The sequence below is a fragment of the Neoarius graeffei genome, chromosome 10 (assembly GCF_027579695.1).
Source record: "Neoarius graeffei isolate fNeoGra1 chromosome 10, fNeoGra1.pri, whole genome shotgun sequence".
NCBI lineage: Eukaryota > Metazoa > Chordata > Actinopteri > Siluriformes > Ariidae > Neoarius > Neoarius graeffei.
Window position 1 is genome coordinate 75,773,909 of NC_083578.1, and position 22,922 is coordinate 75,796,830.

Genomic DNA, 22,922 nt, shown 5'->3' on the forward strand with positions numbered 1-22,922 from the left:
TTATTCTCCTGGCCTCTCCCTCCTTGGTGTATCTCTTCAACCGGGTGGCCAGAGCTGTTAGTCGCTGTTTGGCAGTTTCGAGTGCCTCTGGTATGGAGAGTGAGTTGTACTTCCTGGGTGCCCCTTTATTCACCATGTTCCCTTTCTGTAGTTCAGCTAGCTGGCTAACTTCTCTCCGTGCTGCCTTTATCTTGACCTCTAATCGTCTCTTCCATGGTGGATACTGTTTGTTTATGTCCCGAGCCCACCTTGTGTCCAATGATCTCCATGATTACTGTTGCTGTACTGTGTATCAGCTTGTTGGTCTCAGTGATGGTTCTTGTGGAGATTGTCTTCAGAGCAGCATTCACATCTACTAGTAGATCTTCTGAAGGTACTTGGCAACTCAGCTTCGGTATTCATCGGGGGCTCCAGGTTTCCAGTTGGGTCACGATCTTCCTTCTCAGGTCAGCAGCTCTTGTGTTGAGGCTGTTAGCTGTTGGGGCTTGGTACCCAATCTCTGGTTGTGGGGATGATGGCATCTCCCCGCTGACCTGTCTTCCTGGCTCCCCCTTGCCGTAGCATCGTTGTTGTATTTCATTAATCTCTAGTTGTGATAGTAGATTTCGATTACGGATGTTGGAACTGTTTCTAATAGCTGTTTCTTTGTTAGCCTTGATTGTGGGTTTCGAAGTATCCAATGGTCCCACATTCGCTGCATGTATCCCTGGGATTGCTTGTACAGTAGCATTCCAGCAAATCCGTATTTTCTGTCCTCGTCCATCGATGTCTTGTTCCAGTAGCCCATTTCTCATCAGTTTGCCCTGGTTCCCTAGCAACTGACGCAGACCTTGTTGACCTGGGCAACGTCTGAGCCGGTATGACTATCACTCATTCCTGAGGTAGGCTGATATATCATGAGGGGTTTTTGCCTAAGGACCCTTACTGGATGATGTTTTGCCCTGACCGGGATTCGAACCCCGATCTCTTGCGTCATAGTCAGTGAGCGTTACCACTGTACTATCTATACAGTGGTATCTATACACTGTACTATACACACACACACACACACTGGGGTCACCAATTGTGCAAGTTCTCCCACTTAAAAAGATGAGCGAGGTCTGTAATTTTCATCATAGGTACACTTCAACTATGAGAGACAAAATGAGAAAAAAATAATCCAGAAAATCACATTGTCTGATTTTTAAAGAATTTATTTGCAAATTATGGTGGAAAATAAGTATTTGGTCAATAACAAAAGTTCATCTCAATACTTTGTTATATACCCTTTGTTGGCAATGACAGAGGTCAAATGTTTTCTGTAAGTCTTCACAAGGTTTTCACACACTGTTGCTGGTATTTTGGCCCAGTCCTCCATGCAGATCTCCTCTAGAGCAGTGATGTTTTGGGGCTGTCGCTGGGCAACACGGACTTTCAACTCCCTCCAAAGATTTTCTATGGGGTTGAGATCTGGAGACTGGCCAGGCCACTCCAGGACCTTGAAATGCTTCTTACGAAGCCACTCCTTCGTTGCCCGGGCGGTGTGTTTGGGATCATTGTCATGCTGAAAGACCCAGCCACGTTTCATCTTCAATGCCCTTGCTGATGGAAGGAGGTTTTCACTCAAAATCTCACGATACATGGCCCCATTCATTATTTCCTTTACACGGATCAGTCGTCCTGGTCCCTTTGCAGAAAAACAGCCCCAAAGCATGATGTTTCCACCCCCATGCTTCACAGTAGGTATGGTGTTCTTTGGATGCAACTCAGCATTCTTTCTCCTCCAAACACGACAAGTTGAGTTTTTACCAAAAAGTTCTATTTTGGTTTCATCTGACCATATGACATTCTCCTGATCCTCTTCTGGATCATCCAAATGCTCTCTAGCAAACTTCAGACAGGCCTGGACATGTACTGGCTTAAGCAGGGGGACACGTCTGGCACTGCAGGATTTGAGTCCCTGGCGGCGTAGTGTGTTACTGATGGTAGCCTTTGTTACTTTGGTCCCAGCTCTCTGCAGGTCATTCACTAGGTCCCCCCGTGTGGTTCTGGGATTTTTGCTCACCGTTCTTGTGATCATTTTGACCCCACGGGGTGAGATCTTGCGTGGAGCCCCAGATCGAGGGAGATTATCAGTGGTCTTGCATGTCTTCCATTTTCTAATAATTGCTCCCACAGTTGATTTCTTCACACCAAGCTGCTTACCTATTGCAGATTCAGTCTTCCCAGCCTGGTGCAGGTCTACAATTTTGTTTCTGGTGTCCTTTGACAGCTCTTTGGTCTTGGCCATAGTGGAGTTTGGAGTGTGACTGTTTGAGGTTGTGGACAGCTGTCTTTTATACCGATAACGAGTTCAAACAGGTGCCGTTAATACAGGTAACGAGTGGAGGACAGAGGAGCCTCTTAAAGAAGTTGTTACAGGTCTGTGAGAGCCAGAAATCTTGCTTGTTTGTAGGTGACCAAATACTTATTTTACCGAGGAATTTACCAATTAATTCATTAAAAATCCTACAATGTGATTTCCTGGATTCTTTCCCCCCATTTTGTCTCTCATAGTTGAAGTGTACCTATAATGAAAATTACAGGCCTCTCATCTTTTTAAGTGGGAGAACTTACACAATTGGTGGCTGACTAAATACTTTTTTGCCCCACTGTGTGTGTGTGTGTGTGTGTGTGTGTATATATTTTATATATATCAAGTCCGAAATTATTCATACCCCTGGCAAATTTTGACTTAAAATTAATTACTTTTATTCAACCAGCAAGTTTTGTTTTTTTTTTTGGACCGGAAATGACACGGGCGTCTCCCAAAATATAAAACGATGTACAAGAGGCATCATTGTGGAAAAAAATTATTTCTTAGCTTTTATTTACATTTGAACAAAAAGTGGCATGTCCAAAATTATTCATACCCTTTGCAAACTGTCACAGTCTATGGGAAAATTCAAAGTTCTATGCCATTCCAAATAGTCCAAGCTGTTCTAAAGCATCCTAATGACCCTGATTAATTGGGAACAGCTGTTTTAATCAACTCAACAGGTGAAAAACAGCAGCTCTCTGCAGTTGGTTTGTGGACAGTCATGGCTAAGACAAAGGAGCTCACTGAGGACCTGCGGTTTGCATTGTGGCTGCTCACAAGTCAGGAAAGGGCTATAAGGCCATATCTAAATGTTTTCAAGTTCCAGTGGCTACAGTGCAAAGTATTATTAAAAAATACAAGACGTTCCGCACTGTGGAAAATCTCAGAGGACGTGGTCAGAAGCCAAAAGTGACACCTGTGCTGGCCAGGAGGATAGTGAGGGAGGTGAAAAAGAATCCAAGGATCACCACCAAGGCCATCCTGGTGAATCTGGGCTCTGCTGGTAGCAAGATCTCAAGGCAGACAGTCCAACAGACACTGCTGGGTTCCACGGACGCAGACCAAGGAGGACGCCACTTCTCCAGATAAGGCACACAAAAGCCCGCTTGGCCTTTGCAAATGCTCATCTGGACAAAGACGACGACTTCTGGTCTTCTGTTTTATGGTCAGATGAAACAAAAATTGAATTGTTTGGCCACAATGACGTGTCCTTCATTTGGTGTAAAAAAAGAGAAGCCTTCAACCCTAAGAACACCATCCCCACGGTCAAACATGGTGGTGGGAACCTAATGCTTTGGGGATGTTTTTCAGCCAATGGACCAGGGAACCTAATCACAGTAAACGGCACCATGAAAAAAAGAGCAGTATATCAGGATTCTCAACATCATCATCAGGCGGTCCGCAGACAAACTTGGCCTTGGGCACCAGTGGACATTTCAGCACGACAACGACCCAAAACACACAGCAAAAGTGGTGAAGAAATGGTTAGCGGACAAAAACATTAACGTTTTGCAGTGGCCCAGACAGAGTCCTGACTTAAATCCAATTGAGAATCTGTGGAGGGAGCTAAAGATCAGGGTGATGGCAAGGAGACCCTCCAACCTGAAAGAGTTGGAGCTTATCGCTAAAGATGAATGGGCAAAAATACCAGTGGAGACATGCAAAAAGCTGGTCAGCAATTATAGGAAGTGTTTGATTGCTGTAATAGCCAGTAAAGGCTTTTCTACTGATTATTGAGAAGGGTATGAATAATTTTGGACATGCCACTTTTTGTTCAAATGTAAATAAAAGCTGAGAAATATTTTTTTTCCACAATGATGCCTCTTGTACATCATCTTATTATCTTCTGGGAGACACCTGTGTCATTTCCAATCAAGAAAAATCTTGCTGGTTGAATAAAAGTAACTTTAATTCAAAATTTGCCAGGGGTATGAATAATGTTGGGCTTGACTGTAATATATATAGTACATTGCCAACTTGGCCTTGTGGATAACAGTTGAAATAATCCTGACTGCATGATTGGGTAACGATGAAATGTGCAAGCACAAGGAAAACGTTTACTTAATTATTGAGCTTATTTACTCATTCTTTTTTGTGAACGTTTGTTCATTTTATTTAAAAAAAAAAAAACCTACGCTTGGAATCAAATCTTAGTGATCAAAAAATGTAAAATAGTTTCAATTATTAATTACCACATTATATATGTAATGTTTAACGACAATACAATATATTAACATATTTTAAGCACTTTATATTTCAGTGGTTTTTGGTTAAAAACAAATGCAATATGACCTCATCGACTGGATTCAGCAACTACAGTACGAATGCCTTCAGTAACTATTAATGCCTATAAATCGAGAACACGCGCTGCAAAGACACTCTTAGCAAAGTTGTTCATAACTCTTCTTACAAGTGAGTTCAGGAAAACCACATACAAGGACAATGTTCGTTGCTTAAAGTGCTGATGACACGTTTTTGACATCTTTGGCGATGTTTTATAACATAAAAAGTAATTCCCGATGATCCATATATTAATTCACGAAGGCGCCTATTTTACAAGTTATGATAAAAAACGCGGCTATTTGGGCAAATTTGACAGGGCTGCAGCACCCAGGAGACGAAGGAGGAGGAGGAGCTATATGACGTCAGCGAAAGAACCTTCCTCCTAACTTACCAGTTTGTTGTTGATGCGACAGGTGTTCAGTTTATCATTATTAGTATTTTTATTATACATTATTATATATAGTTATTATGCCTTCGCGTTGTGTTGCCGGCTTTTGCTCCAAAACCCACAAGGATGGGGTAAGTTTATTCAAGTTTCCCAGAGATCCCGAGCTGCATGCGAAGTGGGTGAAGCAAGTCAGGCGCACTCGTGACAAGTGGGAGCCCTCGCCAACATCCGTCCTGTGCTCTGAACACTTCGATTTGGATTGTTTTGACACCCTTCCCAGCTTAAAAGAATCTCTTGGGTGTTCAGTTCATCACAAACGTGTGTTATTACCATCAGCAGTGCCTACACAGTGTTGCCAGATTGGGAGGTTTCCCGCCCAGTTGGGCGATTTCAAGTGCATTTTGGTGGGTTTTGAACATATTTTGGGCTGGAAAACGTCAGCAGTATCTGTTGCCAGATACTGCTGAAGTTTTCCAGCCCAAAATATGTTCAAAACCCACCAAAATGCACTTGAAACCGCCCAACTGGGCGGGAAAAATCCCAATCTGGCAACACTGCCAGTATTCCGGAGGGGGTCTACTAGTAGCTATGCCAGATCCAAAGACAGTCCTCCTGTCAGAACGTGTGTTGTGAAACGACATAAGATAAAGGTACGTAGAGCTATAGATTCTACATGATAATCATGAATGTAATCATAAAGTCGGCGTGATATCAGTCATGTATTTGCTTGTGAAAGCTTGCGGTTTTCATGTAACTGCCGCCTAGCAACGAGAGGCAAAGGGTAAAGAGGGTAGGCTATCATAGATTCTATTCGGAAGAGATCAACACAATTCTAGACTCCCAGAAGAGGAAGAGCTAGCACTAGAGAGTTCACCGGTGTTTTTATGCGCCATTTCCATTGAGTAGAACCAGAGTAGAACAGCCAGTGAACCGCAGCATGTTCTCCTGCTGACGTCACAACATGGCCGCGAGCCACGGACCCAGTTTTCTTGCGCTGTGCAATTAAAAGTTGGATATTCGCGTAACAACAGCTTCTTTTCACGTAATTATAACAGAAATCTAACATGTTTGCCATGTTGTATAGTTTATTTAAGAAATTGCATAGTCATGTTCGTGTCATCAGCCCTTTAAGAGCGTCTTTAAACTCGCTCTTTAGCCCTAAAGTGCAACATTATCGGGAAACCTACCCACTAACTGATAACTGATGAAGAAACAGACGGAAGGCCGCTTCAACAGCATTCACCCAAACCAAGCCTCAGCACTGTATTTTCCGGAGTGAGGCATTCCTGCTTATAATCCTTGGATATCTTTTTTTATCCAATCAGCATGCACACTGATCATAAGCCCTCGCGTCAAAACACGGTGGGATGTTGATAGTTTGTTGACAACCCGGTTTACACCGAGATCCAATCGATTTTATCAACTGCATTTTCAATACCGTCCCAATCTTTTCTGATTTGGGGTTGTATTTTGATCAGAAATTTGCCCACTGCTACCCATTAACTACCAAATGAGGAGGGTGACGGGATACTGTTTCAAGGTATTGGTTATAGCTTTCTTCTGTACATACCATATAGAAGTTTACGGAGAAGCCCATGACTGAGTAGCGCTCCTCTAATCATTGGGGCTATGAGTAATGCCATCCTTCCTATTTTGAGATTTCTTGAACTTCAGGCCATCAACTCGTTTTTCTGACAACAGAGTAAACTCTTTTTTGTTGTTGTTGTTGAGATCTTTATTGATTATTAAACAATATTACTTTATTGATAAAAAGCAATTATTTGAAAGCACTTCAGTAATACCTAAAGAAACAAAGGAAAAAAAAAAAATGCTTTATACTGAATGTCTTTTTTTTTTTTAAGCTGAATTGTTATGCTTGTTCAAAGCACAAGAGGTAGTTTTTTTCCTTTCCTAAACCTATAAAAGCTTTTGGAAGAATGACTGTAGGAGAACTCCAGGTTCTCTCCTAACTACTGTACGTGAAGATTGCGATGAGAGCTTTGGGTTTCAAGTTTCAGTTTTATTCTATACATGAAAAGGCGTCAGTGCTTGCAAAGCACAATGCCCACTTTTGTGTAGTGCAGCTTGTCGCCTTATCCTTCCTTTGAACACTGGCACTGTTCGTCCATACATTTCAGAGTGCTAGGAGTTTACACAAGACCTTCACGCTTACCTCTTTTCCTTTTGTGTCTCCGTTTTCTATCCACTCCACAGTAACACTTTCGTTATCTTCGTTTAAAGATGTTACCATGGCCTGATGTATTCGCCCTGCGATAAAGCAAAACTGCCTGAGAGATGTATATTTAGAAAATGTTGCATTCCCTATACAGCCCTAACAACAGGTATGCCATTTTAGTTCTTTCAAAGAGAAATCTATGTCTGATCTTGAATTTAAAAAAAATTTAAATAATAAAAAAAAAAAAACACAAGAAATACAAAAGTACCTGTTTGTAGGACATTTCAGAAGTTGTACTATTCATGACTGTTATATCTCAGTGGACGAGAGAGAGGAAACAGCCATGTCTCTTATCCATTATTCAAAGTCATCTTACCCATTCTGTGAAATTATTTAATAGCAGCAACTACAGTACTCTAACAGTTTCCAAAAGGTCTTTAAAAAGGGTCAGTTGGATTTACCACATAATAGTACAAAGGTGAAAAACAATAATTTAAGATACACAACATAGCCACAACTTTTATAAAAATGCTGTATTAATCATGTGCCAATCCAGTCGACTTTTTCGAGTGTTTACATTATGATCTCTCCTGGAACACTCGAGTCTTTTAAAAGCTGCCTTTGTCTTGTCAGCATTTGGTTGTTGTTTTTTTAAAGGGCATGCCATCAACAAACATCATATGGAAACTTCACAAGAAGGAATACATTACCCGAAATCATGTTATAGGAATTTTCTTTCACCAGACAAAAGGATCTCTCAGATATCAGACAAACACTGATGAAAGATACTAATACAATAAGACAATAATATAGGGCTGGACACCATGACTGTAACTTGCACATCAAGACAACTTCACAATACACTTTCTGAGAATATTGCACATATTGTCAGGACTCACATTACACTGACCAACTCCATTTTACTCCCAATCAAGCAATATAATCTTACAATTTTCTATTACTTAATTTTTGTTGATGATGCCAAGCAAACCTCATCAAAAATAAATCTTGCAATAAATGTGTACCGTGAAAACATTAGTCACCACCGTATCATGGTTTTGATCCGGAGCCTAGGTGGGACGCCACTCCATTGCAGTATTGCGATATTTTTGCCAACACATCCTTTGCACCAGTCACAAATATCCCAACTTCAATCATGCTGTAATAATAACACATTTCTGCATCAGTCAATGGAGCACTTGCATGTGACGTCACAGCCGATCCAGATTGTGACAGACGCCATCTTGTAGGTCAAACGCCATATTCCACCTTCTACTTTTACTTCTACCTTTTCTTCTGGAAAACCCTACTATATACAATTCTACTACAACGGCTGCGGCTACAAGCTCTCCCTACCTGTGCACGTTTTTTATGTTTTTTGTGTGTATTTTTGCGTGCTGTTCGTCTGTATCAGACTTCAATATCCACTACAACCGTATGGACTTACTGGACATTGGTTTCCAGTAGAAAATGACGGTTTGTAGCGATTTCCATCGCATGCACAACATTCCGGACGAGATAGCGAGACCAGCGGGGTCTCCGTGGATTGTTATCGGAAGCAAAGCGAAGGAGGCGGCGTCAGGAGAGGAAGCAAAAGCGAGGCTGCAGAGCCGGCCTGTTGACTAAGCTCAGAAAACAGCCACTCAAACCTCCACTGCCAAGCCTCTACCTCTCCAACGCCAGATCCATGTAAACAAGACGGACGATTTGGAATTACCTTATTCTATTCTATAATCGGCTGGTCAGTGCTATACTCAATACTTAAGTGACTTACCCATCCAATGAGGATTCTTGTTTACAAGATGCCACATCTGTCGCTGACAAATCCTGAATTTCTGTAAAGATAACTGTCCAGAGATTTATAGGCACGCAGTGCTTCACCACTGAACAGCGAGGGAAAGTTAATGAGGTAATTATACACGTCTGGGTATTCCGCTGGCAGTTCAAAATCCGGTCGTGAAAACTCCGTCCGGAAAGCCATAAGGGTCACAAATCTGTAGATCGTTTATTTTAGACATATATCTAGTTATCTGTTCATTAGAAAAATGAGCCGTGTAGTCCGTCGGTTGAAATTGATCCATTCTGTACATGAGTGCAGCAGTATTCAGCTGTGTTTTTGACCGACAAGATGGCGGTTGTGTACTTTCCGGTCACGTGACTGCAAGATCTCTATAGGATGCCTCAGCTACTGGTCACACCATAATGCATCAACCACGGTACATGACAAACTGGGTGCTGCTTCACTTTCCCAGATCTAACCTAATGGTAATATGTAAGGAATAAAATACAATGGTGCATGGTGTTCTAGTAAACTATAGGAAATTAATTTACAAAGAAATATCACTTTTTAACCATTTATAATTACGTTTAATGTTGTGGAACATCCGTGAGACAAGTTAGTTCCTGCTCTTATTTATGTCACGTCACAGCAGCTATAAAGAGTCCTTTCCTCACCAGTGTCTTTTTCATCTCGTGAATCTAATAAGACAAAAATAATAATAATAATGCAGCTTGTCATGTTACCAAGAAAACACAAAATGAAAAGTCCTCTGTCCTGAAGACTTTCCTATGGCAGGAAACTTGCACGCTGTTACAAAGCATTGGCAATGGAGACGCCTTCCGTAAATGTTAAACATCTCTGTACAGAAAGCTTTACCACATCAATTATACAATTGTGCTTTCTGTGGCTTTAAAAAAATAAATATATATATTTATATACACACTATTTAATGGGCTTAGGTTATGTGAACTGCCCACCATACAAGCCCCTGTGAAATACAGCTGTTACTAGAGACACACTAATGTATTATAAGCAGTGGAATAAAATAAATCTGTGATTCGAATTATGCTGGGATCAGATTACAGAAATTCAGCCCGATCTTCACAGGATTTTGTTGCGGCCAACAAATTTCCAGCATCAGGCCTGAATATGGACGTCGGTAATGACAAACAGGTCTTGTCGTATGATGTAATGGAAGAACAGCAACGTGGCACCTGGGACGCCCCAGGACACCTCGATGAAAAATCTATCATGTCAGAAGTTTTTAGTATTTTCTCTCCTAGTTTGACACCTCTGTTGAGGTGTTCTTTGATTGGCATGATCGACAATTTCTTGGCCCTCCTCTCTGATGACATGCAAGGACATAAATGACGATTGGTCAGAGTCAAACTTGGAGTGTTGCCAGTCTCCTGACCAAGACATGGCAAGAATTTATGGTACTATGATCGCCTAATTGGACACGGCATTACTGCTGTCAGAGCTGCTCTGTGGTATAAATCTTGGTAATATAGCTTCTTGAATCACAAATGAAGTGACAGAGATACTGATTGTAGAGGCTTGTTCGTAGTGAGACCTTGAGAAAAGTGCTATAGCTTACACTGACGAAGTCTCTGACCCAAAGTAACTGTTTCCACTCTCAATGTCCATGTGCCTGGTAATAAACCCACTTGAGACGTCTTGAAAGTTGAACTTTAATCCTCGTTTTAACAATTACAAACGTTCTAAGATGCAGAGAGCCAGGTAAGAAAAACTGTTCGCTTCCACGGCTCCTCAAGATCTACAATGAGAAGCACGAGACCGTTCCTATGGAATTCTAATTCTTCGCATATGAATTCTAATTCTAATTATTCTAATTCTAATTCTTCTAACCTTGCCACATATTATTCATCATTTTAATCATGAAATTAACTACTTATATGAAATTACAAATTCACATGAAATTATTTATACTTTTTAACATAAATTGTAATTCACATCTATACGAATTCTACTTTGGCCGCTACACTGATATCATTCAACAACAAGTCTGCATACCGACAGGACATGATACACCCCCCACCCTAATAAAAGGAGGTGCAGGAGCCAGAAAAACGCACCCGTTTAAAACTAGAAGAGGTCATACGAAAGTTTTTTTTTTTATTTCTACCATGTGTGTTATAAGGGGTCACTGTTTACTGAAGCAGTAAACGCCTAACATCAATAACAACACACCTATGTTTAATATGTCATCATGGTTAAATAACATCTGAGTTGGATGATAATTAAAAAAGCCCGCTTTCGTACAGTGAAAGTTCTAGTGTTATCCTTAGTCAAGTCTTTCTATGGCTGAATCTCCATCCAGCCATCCATCATCTGTAGCCGCTTATCCTGTTCTACAGGGTCACAGGCAAGCTGGAGCCTATCCCAGCGAGAGGCGGGGTACACCCTGGACAAGTCACAGGGCTGACACAGAGAGAAACCACCATTCACACCTACGGTCAATTTAGAGTCACCAATTAGCCTAACCTGCATGCCTTTGGACTGTGGGGGAAACCGGAGCACTCAGAGGAAACCCACGCAGACACGGGGAGAACATGCAAACTCCGCACAGAAAGGCCATCGTTGGCTGCTGGGCTCGAACCCAGGACCTTCTTGCTGTGAGGCGACAGTGCTAACCACTACACCACCATGCCACCTTGGCTGAATCTCAAAGTGTGATATTTTAGTCACATTGTGCATTTTGTTACCTCGCCCGGGGCCGGAGTCCACCAGGGGGCGAGGTATTGTTTTCGGTCAGGTTTCTTTGTTTTTTTGGTTAACGATATTACGGGAAAACAGCTGGATCAATCTTCATAAAACTTTCAGGATAGATGTGCATTGGTCTCAAATAGAACCTCTAACATCTGAGGGTCATCCGGTCAAGGTCACCAAAAAGGTCAAAATCGTTTTTGTTGTGGCTACTGCCTCATATACAGGCACTAGCCACTATGTCATCACGCTGCAAGAGTGTAACAATCGCGCACTGCGCATGCGCATACACGTGTTCCGATTAAAATGGCCAGTGAGTGTATACAATTTGTTTCACCATTTGAAATAAAGAAATCGCTTCCAGACATGTTTATGCTTATTACAGAGGGAAAGTGCATTCCACTGAGCTCTAGCGCCGGGCCATTTCCGGGAAATAAGAGTTTGGGTCATAGCGATAGCGTGTGTAGGTCAGCCTTGGTTCAGAGGTTTCAGTTTCAAAAACTAAGAGGTAAGAGTAGAATAATATAAAAGTACAGACACTTGGTATATTTTACGTCTGTGATTTTTAATTGTTCATTTTTGGATTACGCTTCATTTTTGTGGCTACTGCCTCACAGAGTAAATATATATATGCTATATTTACTGTATGGACATGGTATCAGAAAACTATTTTATTTATACGCAGTAGCCACATGTACCCACAGGGTACCTTTTTTTTCCCCCTTCACATTCATCATAAGTGCAACCGGGCGAGGTTTGTTTTGCCTGGCAACACTTGTTAATAATATTTGTATTACAAACTATATGACGTTACACCCTATGTAGTGAGCATATGAACAGAAAAGGAAGCCGTTTGGGATTTGGCCCACTTGTGCGAGTTATTCCTGTGTGATGACGTTGGCAACAATAATGCCATATGGTAAACAGGTTGAAAAGAATTAACCAGATGTAGTTACAGATCTGAATCATTGTCTTTATTCCAAAAGGTTTGTACTTGCGAAGTTCTTTAATGTAGAATTACAGCCACCCGGTCAAGGATGGAGACAGAAGAAGTTTGTTTGCAATCTTTAATCTCCTTTCCAGTTCTGAACCTTCTTCTGTTGGTGGTTTCCAATTTTTTTTTTATATGTACTGTGCATCGATCAATTATATTTTCCCTCCCTGATTCTGCTTCTTGGAGCCATCTTTCACTGAATACTGCTCCAAATGATCCCTCTAGAGTACTGATCTCTCTATCAGGGCATTTTCAACAGTCTTGCTGAAGACACAGGAACTGAAACATGATTAATGTGTGTGTTAGTATATTAATATTTCCACTGATTAAAACACCTACAGCTGAACTTCAGTGTTCATCAGGCTTGGTCGATTAAAAAATGCTTCATCTTGATTAACATGTCAGGTTAAAAAGACGTGTGTGTGAGAGAGAGAAAAGAAATGGCAAGCGGGTTAGTAGCTAACTAGCTAGTTAAACCCTGACCGCTGACAGGAAGCTCTGGTTAGACGGAGCTTAGTAACAAAACCAAACTAGCTCTAGGGATTTTTTTTTTTTTTTGTGCTAAATTATAGACACTGGCACTCAAACTCAAAAGGTGCTGAATCTCTTATTCTTCAAGGTCTGTAGGAAAAAAGTTATCGCTAAATGTAATGCGCGTCATGCTTTTTTTCATGCTAGGTTAGTAGACTTGATAACCAAGTAAACGCACCGGCTAGATAGCTTAGCTCATCTTAGCTTAGCAACCGTTGCTGTGTTGACTGTGCTAGGCACAGTATGTAGGTCGTTAGCTAAGCTACCACAGCAACAGGGATGGGATGCACTACACTACACTGCACTGCCGAACCAGTAAAGTATCAGTTGTTCACGTTAAAAGGCTTGTCGGTTTGCTAATGCTAGCAATACTAGCACTTCTCTTAGCCAATGCTAGCTAAGCAAAGCAAAAACAAATGACTGACCGTTAATAGCTAGTTACACTACCCAGCTTAAAAACGAGAACTTAACTAATGGACTCACCGTCACTCCGTTTTATCTCCACGTATATCCCCACGACTATTTTGCCGAAGTTTACCGCCATGGTTCCTCGCAGACCGGGACGAGCGAGAGCGCGCGAGTAATAAACCGGTGTTTTTGTTTGAAATGTTCACATTTGTTCCGTGTTGCTGAAACGCGGGAAGGCGGCCAGCGGCAGGAATAAAAGAGGCAAAGTGCCAGTGCGCATGCGCCTGCCGCTCAACTTCGGTGACGCTATGCCTGAAGCGGGTGGGAACTGAAGTGTACCGAACTGTAGTGTTCTATACTGTAGTGTACTATACTGAAATGTAGGGTGTTATATTGAACTGTAGTGTTCTATACTGTAGTGTACTATACTGAAATGTAGGGTGTTATATTGAACTGTAGTGTTCTATACTGTAGTGTACTATACTGAAATGTAGGGTGTTATATTGAACTGTAGTGTACTATACTGTAGTGTACTATACTGAAATGTAGGGTGTTATATTGAACTGTAGTGTTCTATACTGTAGTGTACTATACTGAAATGTAGGGTGTTATATTGAACTGTAGTGTACTATACTGTAGTGTACTATACTGAAATGTAGGGTGTTATATTGAACTGTAGTGTACTATACTGTAGTGTACTATACTGAACTGTAGGGTGTTATATTGAACTGTAGTGTACTATACTGAAATGTAGGGTGTTATATTGAACTGTAGTGTACTATACTGTAGTGTACTATACTGAACTGTAGGGTGTTATATTGAACTGTAGTGTACTATACTGTAGTGTACTATACTGAAATGTAGGGTGTTATATTGAACTGTAGTGTACTATACTGTAGTGTACTATACTGAAATGTAGGGTGTTGTATTGAACTGTAGTGTACTGTACTGAACTGTAGTGTAGTCTAGTGTACTATATTGAACTGTACTGAACTGTGCCGAGTTTCCCAAAAGCATCGTAGCACAAAGATCATCGTTAAATGGTAGAGCAAGCAGCACAATGAATGCTCTCTCTCATAGTTAAGATGTTCTTAGCGCTAAGCTGACCTGTAGTGTATTGAACTGTAGTGTACTGTACTGAACTGTCGTGTACTGTACTATACTGAAATGTAGGGTGTTATATTGAACTGTAGTGTACTATACTGTAGTGTACTATACTGAACTGTAGGGTGTTATATTGAACTGTAGTGTACTATACTGTAGTGTACTATACTGAACTGTAGGGTGTTATATTGAACTGTAGTGTACTATACTGTAGTGTACTATACTGAACTGTAGGGTGTTATATTGAACTGTAGTGTACTATACTGAAATGTAGGGTGTTATATTGAACTGTAGTGTACTATACTGTAGTGTACTATACTGAAATGTAGGGTGTTATATTGAACTGTAGTGTACTATACTGTAGTGTACTATACTGAACTGTAGGGTGTTATATTGAACTGTAGTGTACTATACTGTAGTGTACTATACTGAAATGTAGGGTGTTATATTGAACTGTAGTGTACTATACTGTAGTGTACTATACTGAAATGTAGGGTGTTGTATTGAACTGTAGTGTACTGTACTGAACTGTAGTGTAGTCTAGTGTACTATATTGAACTGTACTGAACTGTGCCGAGTTTCCCAAAAGCATCGTAGCACAAAGATCATCGTTAAATGGTAGAGCAAGCAGCACAATGAATGCTCTCTCTCATAGTTAAGATGTTCTTAGCGCTAAGCTGACCTGTAGTGTATTGAACTGTAGTGTACTGTACTGAACTGTCGTGTACTGTACTATACTCAGGGTTCTCGCCAGCGCTTTATATGGTTGCGGCCCGCTACGCTAAAATTTCAGACCGCAACGGTAATTTCCCCCCGCTACGCTAAATTTTTAATATAGCGTAACGGTTGTTTTCAGTTGTTCATCACCATCGCCAAAAGTTTTTTTTTTCCTGCGCACTTGAGCAGTTTTCAAGGTGTCAAAATCAGCCTACGTTTGTTAGGAAACCCATGCCTGGAAATCAGTTCCGAGAGAGAGAGAGAGAGAGAGAGATCCTGGCGATAACTTTCTCTTGAGCTGGACTTCGGTGAATGACAATGGATGACGGACCCCCTCGCAAAAAAAGAGACATTCGCTCTTTCTTCACAGTTAGAAATGTAAGTGCACCACTTCTACAGGTTTTCCATCACGCTTGAAAACTTAACCCAAAGCCCTTTGATGAATGAAAACGTCTACTTTGTAAGCAGGTTTAGCAATATGACAGGGCGCACGTATCGGATGATTAGCGCTAATTTACTGGATCCCACTGTGGCTAACATTAACACACTGGTAATCTGCCTGCATGCCATCCATCGTTATATTTCTATAAGGAGACAGGCACAAGAGAGGTTGGAGGAGATGAAGGAAAGGACATAGGAGGCATTTAATAGTTTTAGATTATATATTAATTATTTATTAAGGGGGCTGGGTGTATGTTATGCCTGAATGAAAATGCAATTTGTTTTTTTTTTTTTTTTTTATGTGCTCAGGCATTTCTTAATTTCTTAATACAATAAAACATTCATTATCTCTTTGGTTGTGTCTGAGTTTACATATCTTTTGACAACACCCTTTGTAGTTCAGTGAAATACAACAGTAGGTAACACATTGCCAAGATCCAAAGATGTAACAATTTTCCATCAAGGATATACAACATAAAAAATGCAATTTATCCCCTCCAGGAACGTCAAATATGGCCAATTTTGGGCATGATTTTTCAAAATCTCCGCACCATCCCCCCGCTCGGTCGCTACGCTCCCTCGCCATAACCCATTACGCTAAAAAAAAATCCTGGTGAGAACCCTGTATACTGAAATGTAGGGTGTTATATTGAACTGTAGTGTACTATACTGTAGTGTACTATACTGAACTGTAGGGTGTTATATTGAACTGTAGTGTACTATACTGTAGTGTACTATACTGAACTGTAGGGTGTTATATTGAACTGTAGTGTACTATACTGTAGTGTACTATACTGAACTGTAGGGTGTTATATTGAACTGTAGTGTACTATACTGAAATGTAGGGTGTTATATTGAACTGTAGTGTACTATACTGTAGTGTACTATACTGAAATGTAGGGTGTTATATTGAACTGTAGTGTACTATACTGTAGTGTACTATACTGAAATGTAGGGTGTTATATTGAACTGTAGTGTACTATACTGTAGTGTACTATACTGAAATGTAGGGTGTTATATTGAACTGTAGTGTACTATACTGTAGTGTACTATACTGAAATGTAGGGTGTTGTATTGAACTGTAGTGTACTGTACTGAACTGTAGTGTAGTCTAGTGTACTATATTGAACTGTACTGAACTGTGCCGAGTTTCCCAAAAGCATCGTAGCACAAAGATCATCGTTAAATGGTAGAGCAAGCAGCACAATGAATGCTCTCTCTCATAGTTAAGATGTTCTTAGCGCTAAGCTGACCTGTAGTGTATTGAACTGTAGTGTACTGTACTGAACTGTCGTGTACTGTACTATACTGAAATGTAGGGTGTTATATTGAACTGTAGTGTACTATACTGTAGTGTACTATACTGAACTGTAGGGTGTTATATTGAACTGTAGTGTACTATACTGTAGTGTACTATACTGAACTGTAGGGTGTTATATTGAACTGTAGTGTACTATACTGTAGTGTACTATACTGAACTGTAGGGTGTTATATTGAACTGTAGTGTACTATACTGAAATGTAGGGTGTTATATTGAACTGTAGTGTACTATACTGTAGTGTACTATACTGAAATGTAGGGTGTTATATTGAACTGTAGTGTACTATACTGTAGTGTACTATACTGAAATGTAGGGTGTTATATTGAACTGTAGTGTACTATACTGTAGTGTACTATACTGAAATGTAGGGTGTTATATTGAACTGTAGTGTACTATACTGTAGTGTACTATACTGAAATGTAGGGTGTTGTATTGAACTGTAGTGTACTGTACTGAACTGTAGTGTAGTCTAGTGTACTATATTGAACTGTACTGAACTGTGCCGAGTTTCCCAAAAGCATCGTAGCACAAAGATCATCGTTAAATGGTAGAGCAAGCAGCACAATGAATGCTCTCTCTCATAGTTAAGATGTTCTTAGCGCTAAGCTGACCTGTAGTGTATTGAACTGTAGTGTACTGTACTGAACTGTCGTGTACTGTACTATACTGAAATGTAGGGTGTTATATTGAACTGTAGTGTACTATACTGTAGTGTACTATACTGAACTGTAGGGTGTTATATTGAACTGTAGTGTACTATACTGTAGTGTACTATACTGAACTGTAGGGTGTTATATTGAACTGTAGTGTACTATACTGTAGTGTACTATACTGAACTGTAGGGTGTTATATTGAACTGTAGTGTACTATACTGAAATGTAGGGTGTTATATTGAACTGTAGTGTACTATACTGTAGTGTACTATACTGAAATGTAGGGTGTTATATTGAACTGTAGTGTACTATACTGTAGTGTACTATACTGAAATGTAGGGTGTTATATTGAACTGTAGTGTACTATACTGTAGTGTACTATACTGAAATGTAGGGTGTTATATTGAACTGTAGTGCACTATACTGTAGTGTACTATACTGAACTGTAGGGTGTTATATTGAACTGTAGTGTACTATACTGAAATGTAGGGTGTTATATTGAACTGTAGTGTACTATACTGTAGTGTACTATACTGAAATGTAGGGTGTTATATTGAACTGTGGTGTACTATACTGTAGTGTACTATACTGAAATGTAGGGTGTTATATTGAACTGTAGTGTACTGTACTGAACTGTAGTGTAGTCTAGTGTACTATATTGAACTGTACTGAACTGTGCCGAGTTTCCCAAAAGCATCGTAGCACAAAGATCATCGTTAAATGGTAGAGCAAGCAGCACAATGAATGCTCTCTCTCATGGTTAAGATGTTCTTAGCGTTAAGAGGTTTTTGGGAAACCCACCCCTGACCTGTAGTGTATTGAACTGTAGTGTACTGTACTGAACTGTCATGTACTGTACTGTACTGAAATATAGGGTGTTATATTGAACTGTAGTGTACTGTACTGAACTGTCGTGTACAATACTATATTGTACTGTACTGAACTGTCATGTACTGAACTGTAGTGTAGTCTAGTGTACTATATTGAACTGTGCCATTTCCCAAAAGCATCGTAGCACAAAGATCATCGTTAAATGGTAGAGCAAGCAGCACAATGAATGCTCTCTCTCATAGTTAAGATGTTCTTAGCGTTAAGAGGTTTTTGGGAAACCCACCCCTGACCTGTAGTGTATTGAACTGTAGTGTACAGAACTGAACTCTAGTGTACTAGATTGAACTGTACTGAGTTTCCCAAAAGCATCGTAGCACAAAGATCATCGTTAAATGGTAGAGCAAGCAGCACAATGAATGCTCTCTCTCATAGTTAAGATGTTCTTAGCGCTAAGAGGTTCTTGGGAAACCCAACCCTGACCTGTAGTGTATTGAACTGTAGTGTACTGTACTGAACTGTCATGTACTGTACTGTACTGAAATGTAGGGTGTTATATTGAACTGTAGTGTACTGTACTGAACTGTCGTGTACAATACTATATTGTACTGTACTGAACTGTCATGTACTGAACTGTAGTGTAGTCTAGTGTACTATATTGAACTGTGCCATTTCCCAAAAGCATCGTAGCACAAAGATCATTGTTAAATGGTAGAGCAAGCAGCACAATGAATGCTCTCTCTCATGGTTAAGATGTTCTTAGCGTTAAGAGGTTTTTGGGAAACCCACCCCTGACCTGTAGTGTATTGAACTGTAGTGTACAGAACTGAACTCTAGTGTACTAGATTGAACTGTACTGAGTTTCCCAAAAGCATCGTAGCACAAAGATCATCGTTAAATGCTAGAGCAAGCAGCACAATGAATTCTCTCTCTCATAGTTAAGATGTTCTTAGCGCTAAGAGGTTTCTGGGAAACCCACCCCTGACCTGTAGTGTATTGAACTGTAGTGTACTGTACTGAACTGTCATGTACTGTAGTGTACTGTACTGAAATGTAGGGTGTTATATTGAACTGTAGTGTACTGTACTGAACTGTCATGTACTGAACTGTAGTCTAGTCTAGTGTACTATATTGAACTGTACTGAACTGTGCCGAGTTTCCCAAAAGCATCGTAGCACAAAGATCATCGTTAAATGGTAGAGCAAGCAGCACAATGAATGCTCTCTCTCATAGTTAAGATGTTCTTAGCATTAAGACGTTTTTGGGAAACCCACCCCTGACCTGTAGTGTATTGAACTGTAGTGTACTGTACTGAACTGTCATGTACTGTCAAGTACTGAACCATAGTGTACTGTACTGTACTGTCATGTACTGAACTGTAGTGTACTGTACTGTACTATATTGAACTGTACTGAACTGTGCCGAGTTTCCCAAAAGTATCATAACACAAAGATCATCATTAAATGGTAGAGCAAGCAGCACAATGAATGCTCTCTCTCGTACAGTGGTGCTTGAAAGTTTGTGAACCCTTTAGAATTTTCTATATTTCTGCATAAATATGACCTAAAACATCATCAGATTTTCACACAAGTCCTAAAAGTAGATAAAGAGAACCCAGTTAAACAAATGAGACAAAAATATTATACTTTGTCATTTATTTATTGAGGAAAATGATTCGATATTACATATCTGTGAGTGGCAAAAGTATGTGAACCTCGAGGATTAGCAGTTAATTTGAAGGTGAAATTAGGGTCAGGTATTTTCAATCAATAGGATGACAATCAGGCATGAGTGGGCACCCTGTTTTATTTAAAGAACAGGGATCTATCAGTGTCTGATCCTCACAACACATGTTTGTGGAAGTGTATCATGGCACGAACAAAGGAGATTTCTGAGGACCTCAGAAAAAGTGTTATTGATGCTCATCAAGCTGGAAACGGTTACAAAACTATCTCTAAAGAGTTTGGACTCCACCAATCCACAGTCAGACAGATTGTGTACAAATGGAGGAAATTCAAAACCATTGTTACCTTCCTCCGGAGTGGTCGACCAACAAAGATCACTCCAAGAGCAAGGCGTGTAATAGTCGGCAAGGTCACAAAGGACCCCAGGGTAACTTCTAAGCAACTGAAGGCCTCTCTCACATTAGCTAATGTTAATGTTCATGAGTCCACCATCAGGAGAACACTGAACAACAATGGTGTGCATGGCAGGGTTGCAAGGAGAAAGCCACTGCTCTCCAAAAAGAACATTGCTGCTCATCTGCAGTTTGCTAAAGATCACGTGGACAAGCCAAAAGGCTATTGGAAAAATGTTTTGTGGACGGATGAGACCAAAATAAAACTTTTTGGTTTAAATGTGAAGCGTTATGTTTGGAGAAAGGACAACACTGCATTCCAGCATAAGAACCTTATCCCATCTGTGAAACATGGTGGTGGTAGTATCATGGTTTGGGCCTGTTTTGCTGCTTCTGGGCCAGGACGGCTTGCCATCATTGATGGAACAATGAATTCTGAATTATACCAGCAAATTCTAAAGGAAAATGTCAGGACATCTGTCCATGAACTGAATCTCAAGAGAAGGTGGGTCATGCAGCAAGACAACAAACCTAAGCACACAGGCTGTTCTACCAAAGAATGGTTAAAGAAGAATAAAGTTAATGTTTTGGAATGGCCAAGTCAAAATCCTGACCTTAATCCAATCGAAATGTTGTGGAAGGACCTGAAGCAAGCAGTTCATGTGAGGAAACCCACCAGCATCCCAGAGTGGAAGCTGTTCTGTACAGAGGAATGGGCTAACATTCCTCCAAGCCGGTGTGCAGGACTGATCAACAGTTACCGGAAGCGTTTAGTTGCAGTTGTTGCTGCACAAGGGGGGGGGTCACACCAGATACTGAAAGCAAAGGTTCACATACTTTTGCCACTCACAGATATGTAATATTGGATCATTTTCCTCAATAAATAAATGACAAAGTATAATATTTCTGTCTCTTTTGTTTAACTGGGTTCTCTTTATCTACTTTTAGGACTTGTGTGAAAATCTGATGTTGTTTTAGGTCATATTTATGCAGAAATATAGAAAATTCTAAAGGGTTCACAAACTTTCAAGCACCACTGTAGTTAAGATGCTCTTAGCTTTAAGAGGTTTTTGGGAAACCCACCCCTGACCTGTAGTGTATTGAACTGTAGTGTACTGTACTGTCATGTACTGAACTGTAGTGTACTGTACTGTACTATATTGAACTGTACTGAACTGTGCCGAGTTTCCCAAAAGCATCATAGCACAAAGATCATTGTTAAATGGTAGAGCAAGCAGCACAATGAATGCTCTCTCTCATAGTTAAGATGCTTTTAGCTTTAAGAGGTTTTTGGGAAACCCACCCCTGACCTATAGTGTATTGAACTGTACTGTACTGAACTGAACTGTCATGTACTGAACTGTAGTGTACTGTACTGTACTGTCATGTACTGAACTGTAGTGTAGTGTACTGTACTGTACTATATTGAACTGTACTGAACTGTGCTGAGTTTCCCAAAAGTATCGTAGCACAAAGATCATCGTTAAATGGTTGAGCAAGCAGCACAATGAATGCTCTCTCATAGTTAAGATGCTCTTAGCTTTAAGAGGTTTTTGGGAAACCCACCCCTGACCTGTAGTGTATCGAACTATAGTGTACTGTACTGAACTGTCATGTACTGTACTGAACTGTAGTGTACTGTACTATATTGAATTGTACTGAACTGTGCCGAGTTTCCCAAAATCATCATAGCACAAATATCATCGTTAAATGGTAGAGCAAGCAGCACAATGAATGCTCTCTCTCATAGTTAAGATGCTCTTAGTGTTAAGAGGCTTTTGGGAAACCCACCCCTGACCTGTAGTGTATTGGACTGTACTGTACTGAACTGTCATGTACTGAACTGTAGTCTAGTCTAGTGTACTATATTGAACTGTACTGAACTGTGCCGAGTTTCCCAAAAGCATCGTAGCACAAAGATCATCGTTAAATGGTAGAGCAAGCAGCACAATGAATGCTCTCTCTCATAGTTAAGATGTTCTTAGCATTAAGACGTTTTTGGGAAACCCACCCCTGACCTGTAGTGTATTGAACTGTAGTGTACTGTACTGAACTGTCATGTACTGTCAAGTACTGAACCATAGTGTACTGTACTGTACTGTCATGTACTGAACTGTAGTGTACTGTACTGTACTATATTGAACTGTACTGAACTG

The 22,922-nt window shown here is 40.3% G+C and overlaps 1 protein-coding gene across 4 annotated transcripts in view; it reads right to left on the reverse strand.

The window, feature by feature from the left end:
- Nucleotides 1–13,882, reverse strand: part of kif2a (kinesin family member 2a) — a 45,823-nt gene extending 31,941 nt beyond the window's left edge. For 2 of the 4 annotated variants that reach the window (XM_060932325.1, XM_060932328.1), the window contains exons 1-2: nucleotides 13,701–13,882; nucleotides 7,183–7,277 (exon numbers count right to left, since the gene is read on the reverse strand). In XM_060932325.1, the coding sequence (XP_060788308.1) occupies nucleotides 7,183–7,277; nucleotides 13,701–13,761 (156 nt within the window). In that variant the 5' untranslated portion in view covers nucleotides 13,762–13,882. Of the gene's footprint in view, nucleotides 1–7,182; nucleotides 7,278–9,550; nucleotides 9,664–13,700 lie in introns of all 4 variants that reach the window. The other 2 variants (XM_060932326.1, XM_060932327.1) reach the window with 2 other exon arrangements.
- Between the last annotated feature and the right edge of the window lie 9,040 nt (nucleotides 13,883–22,922).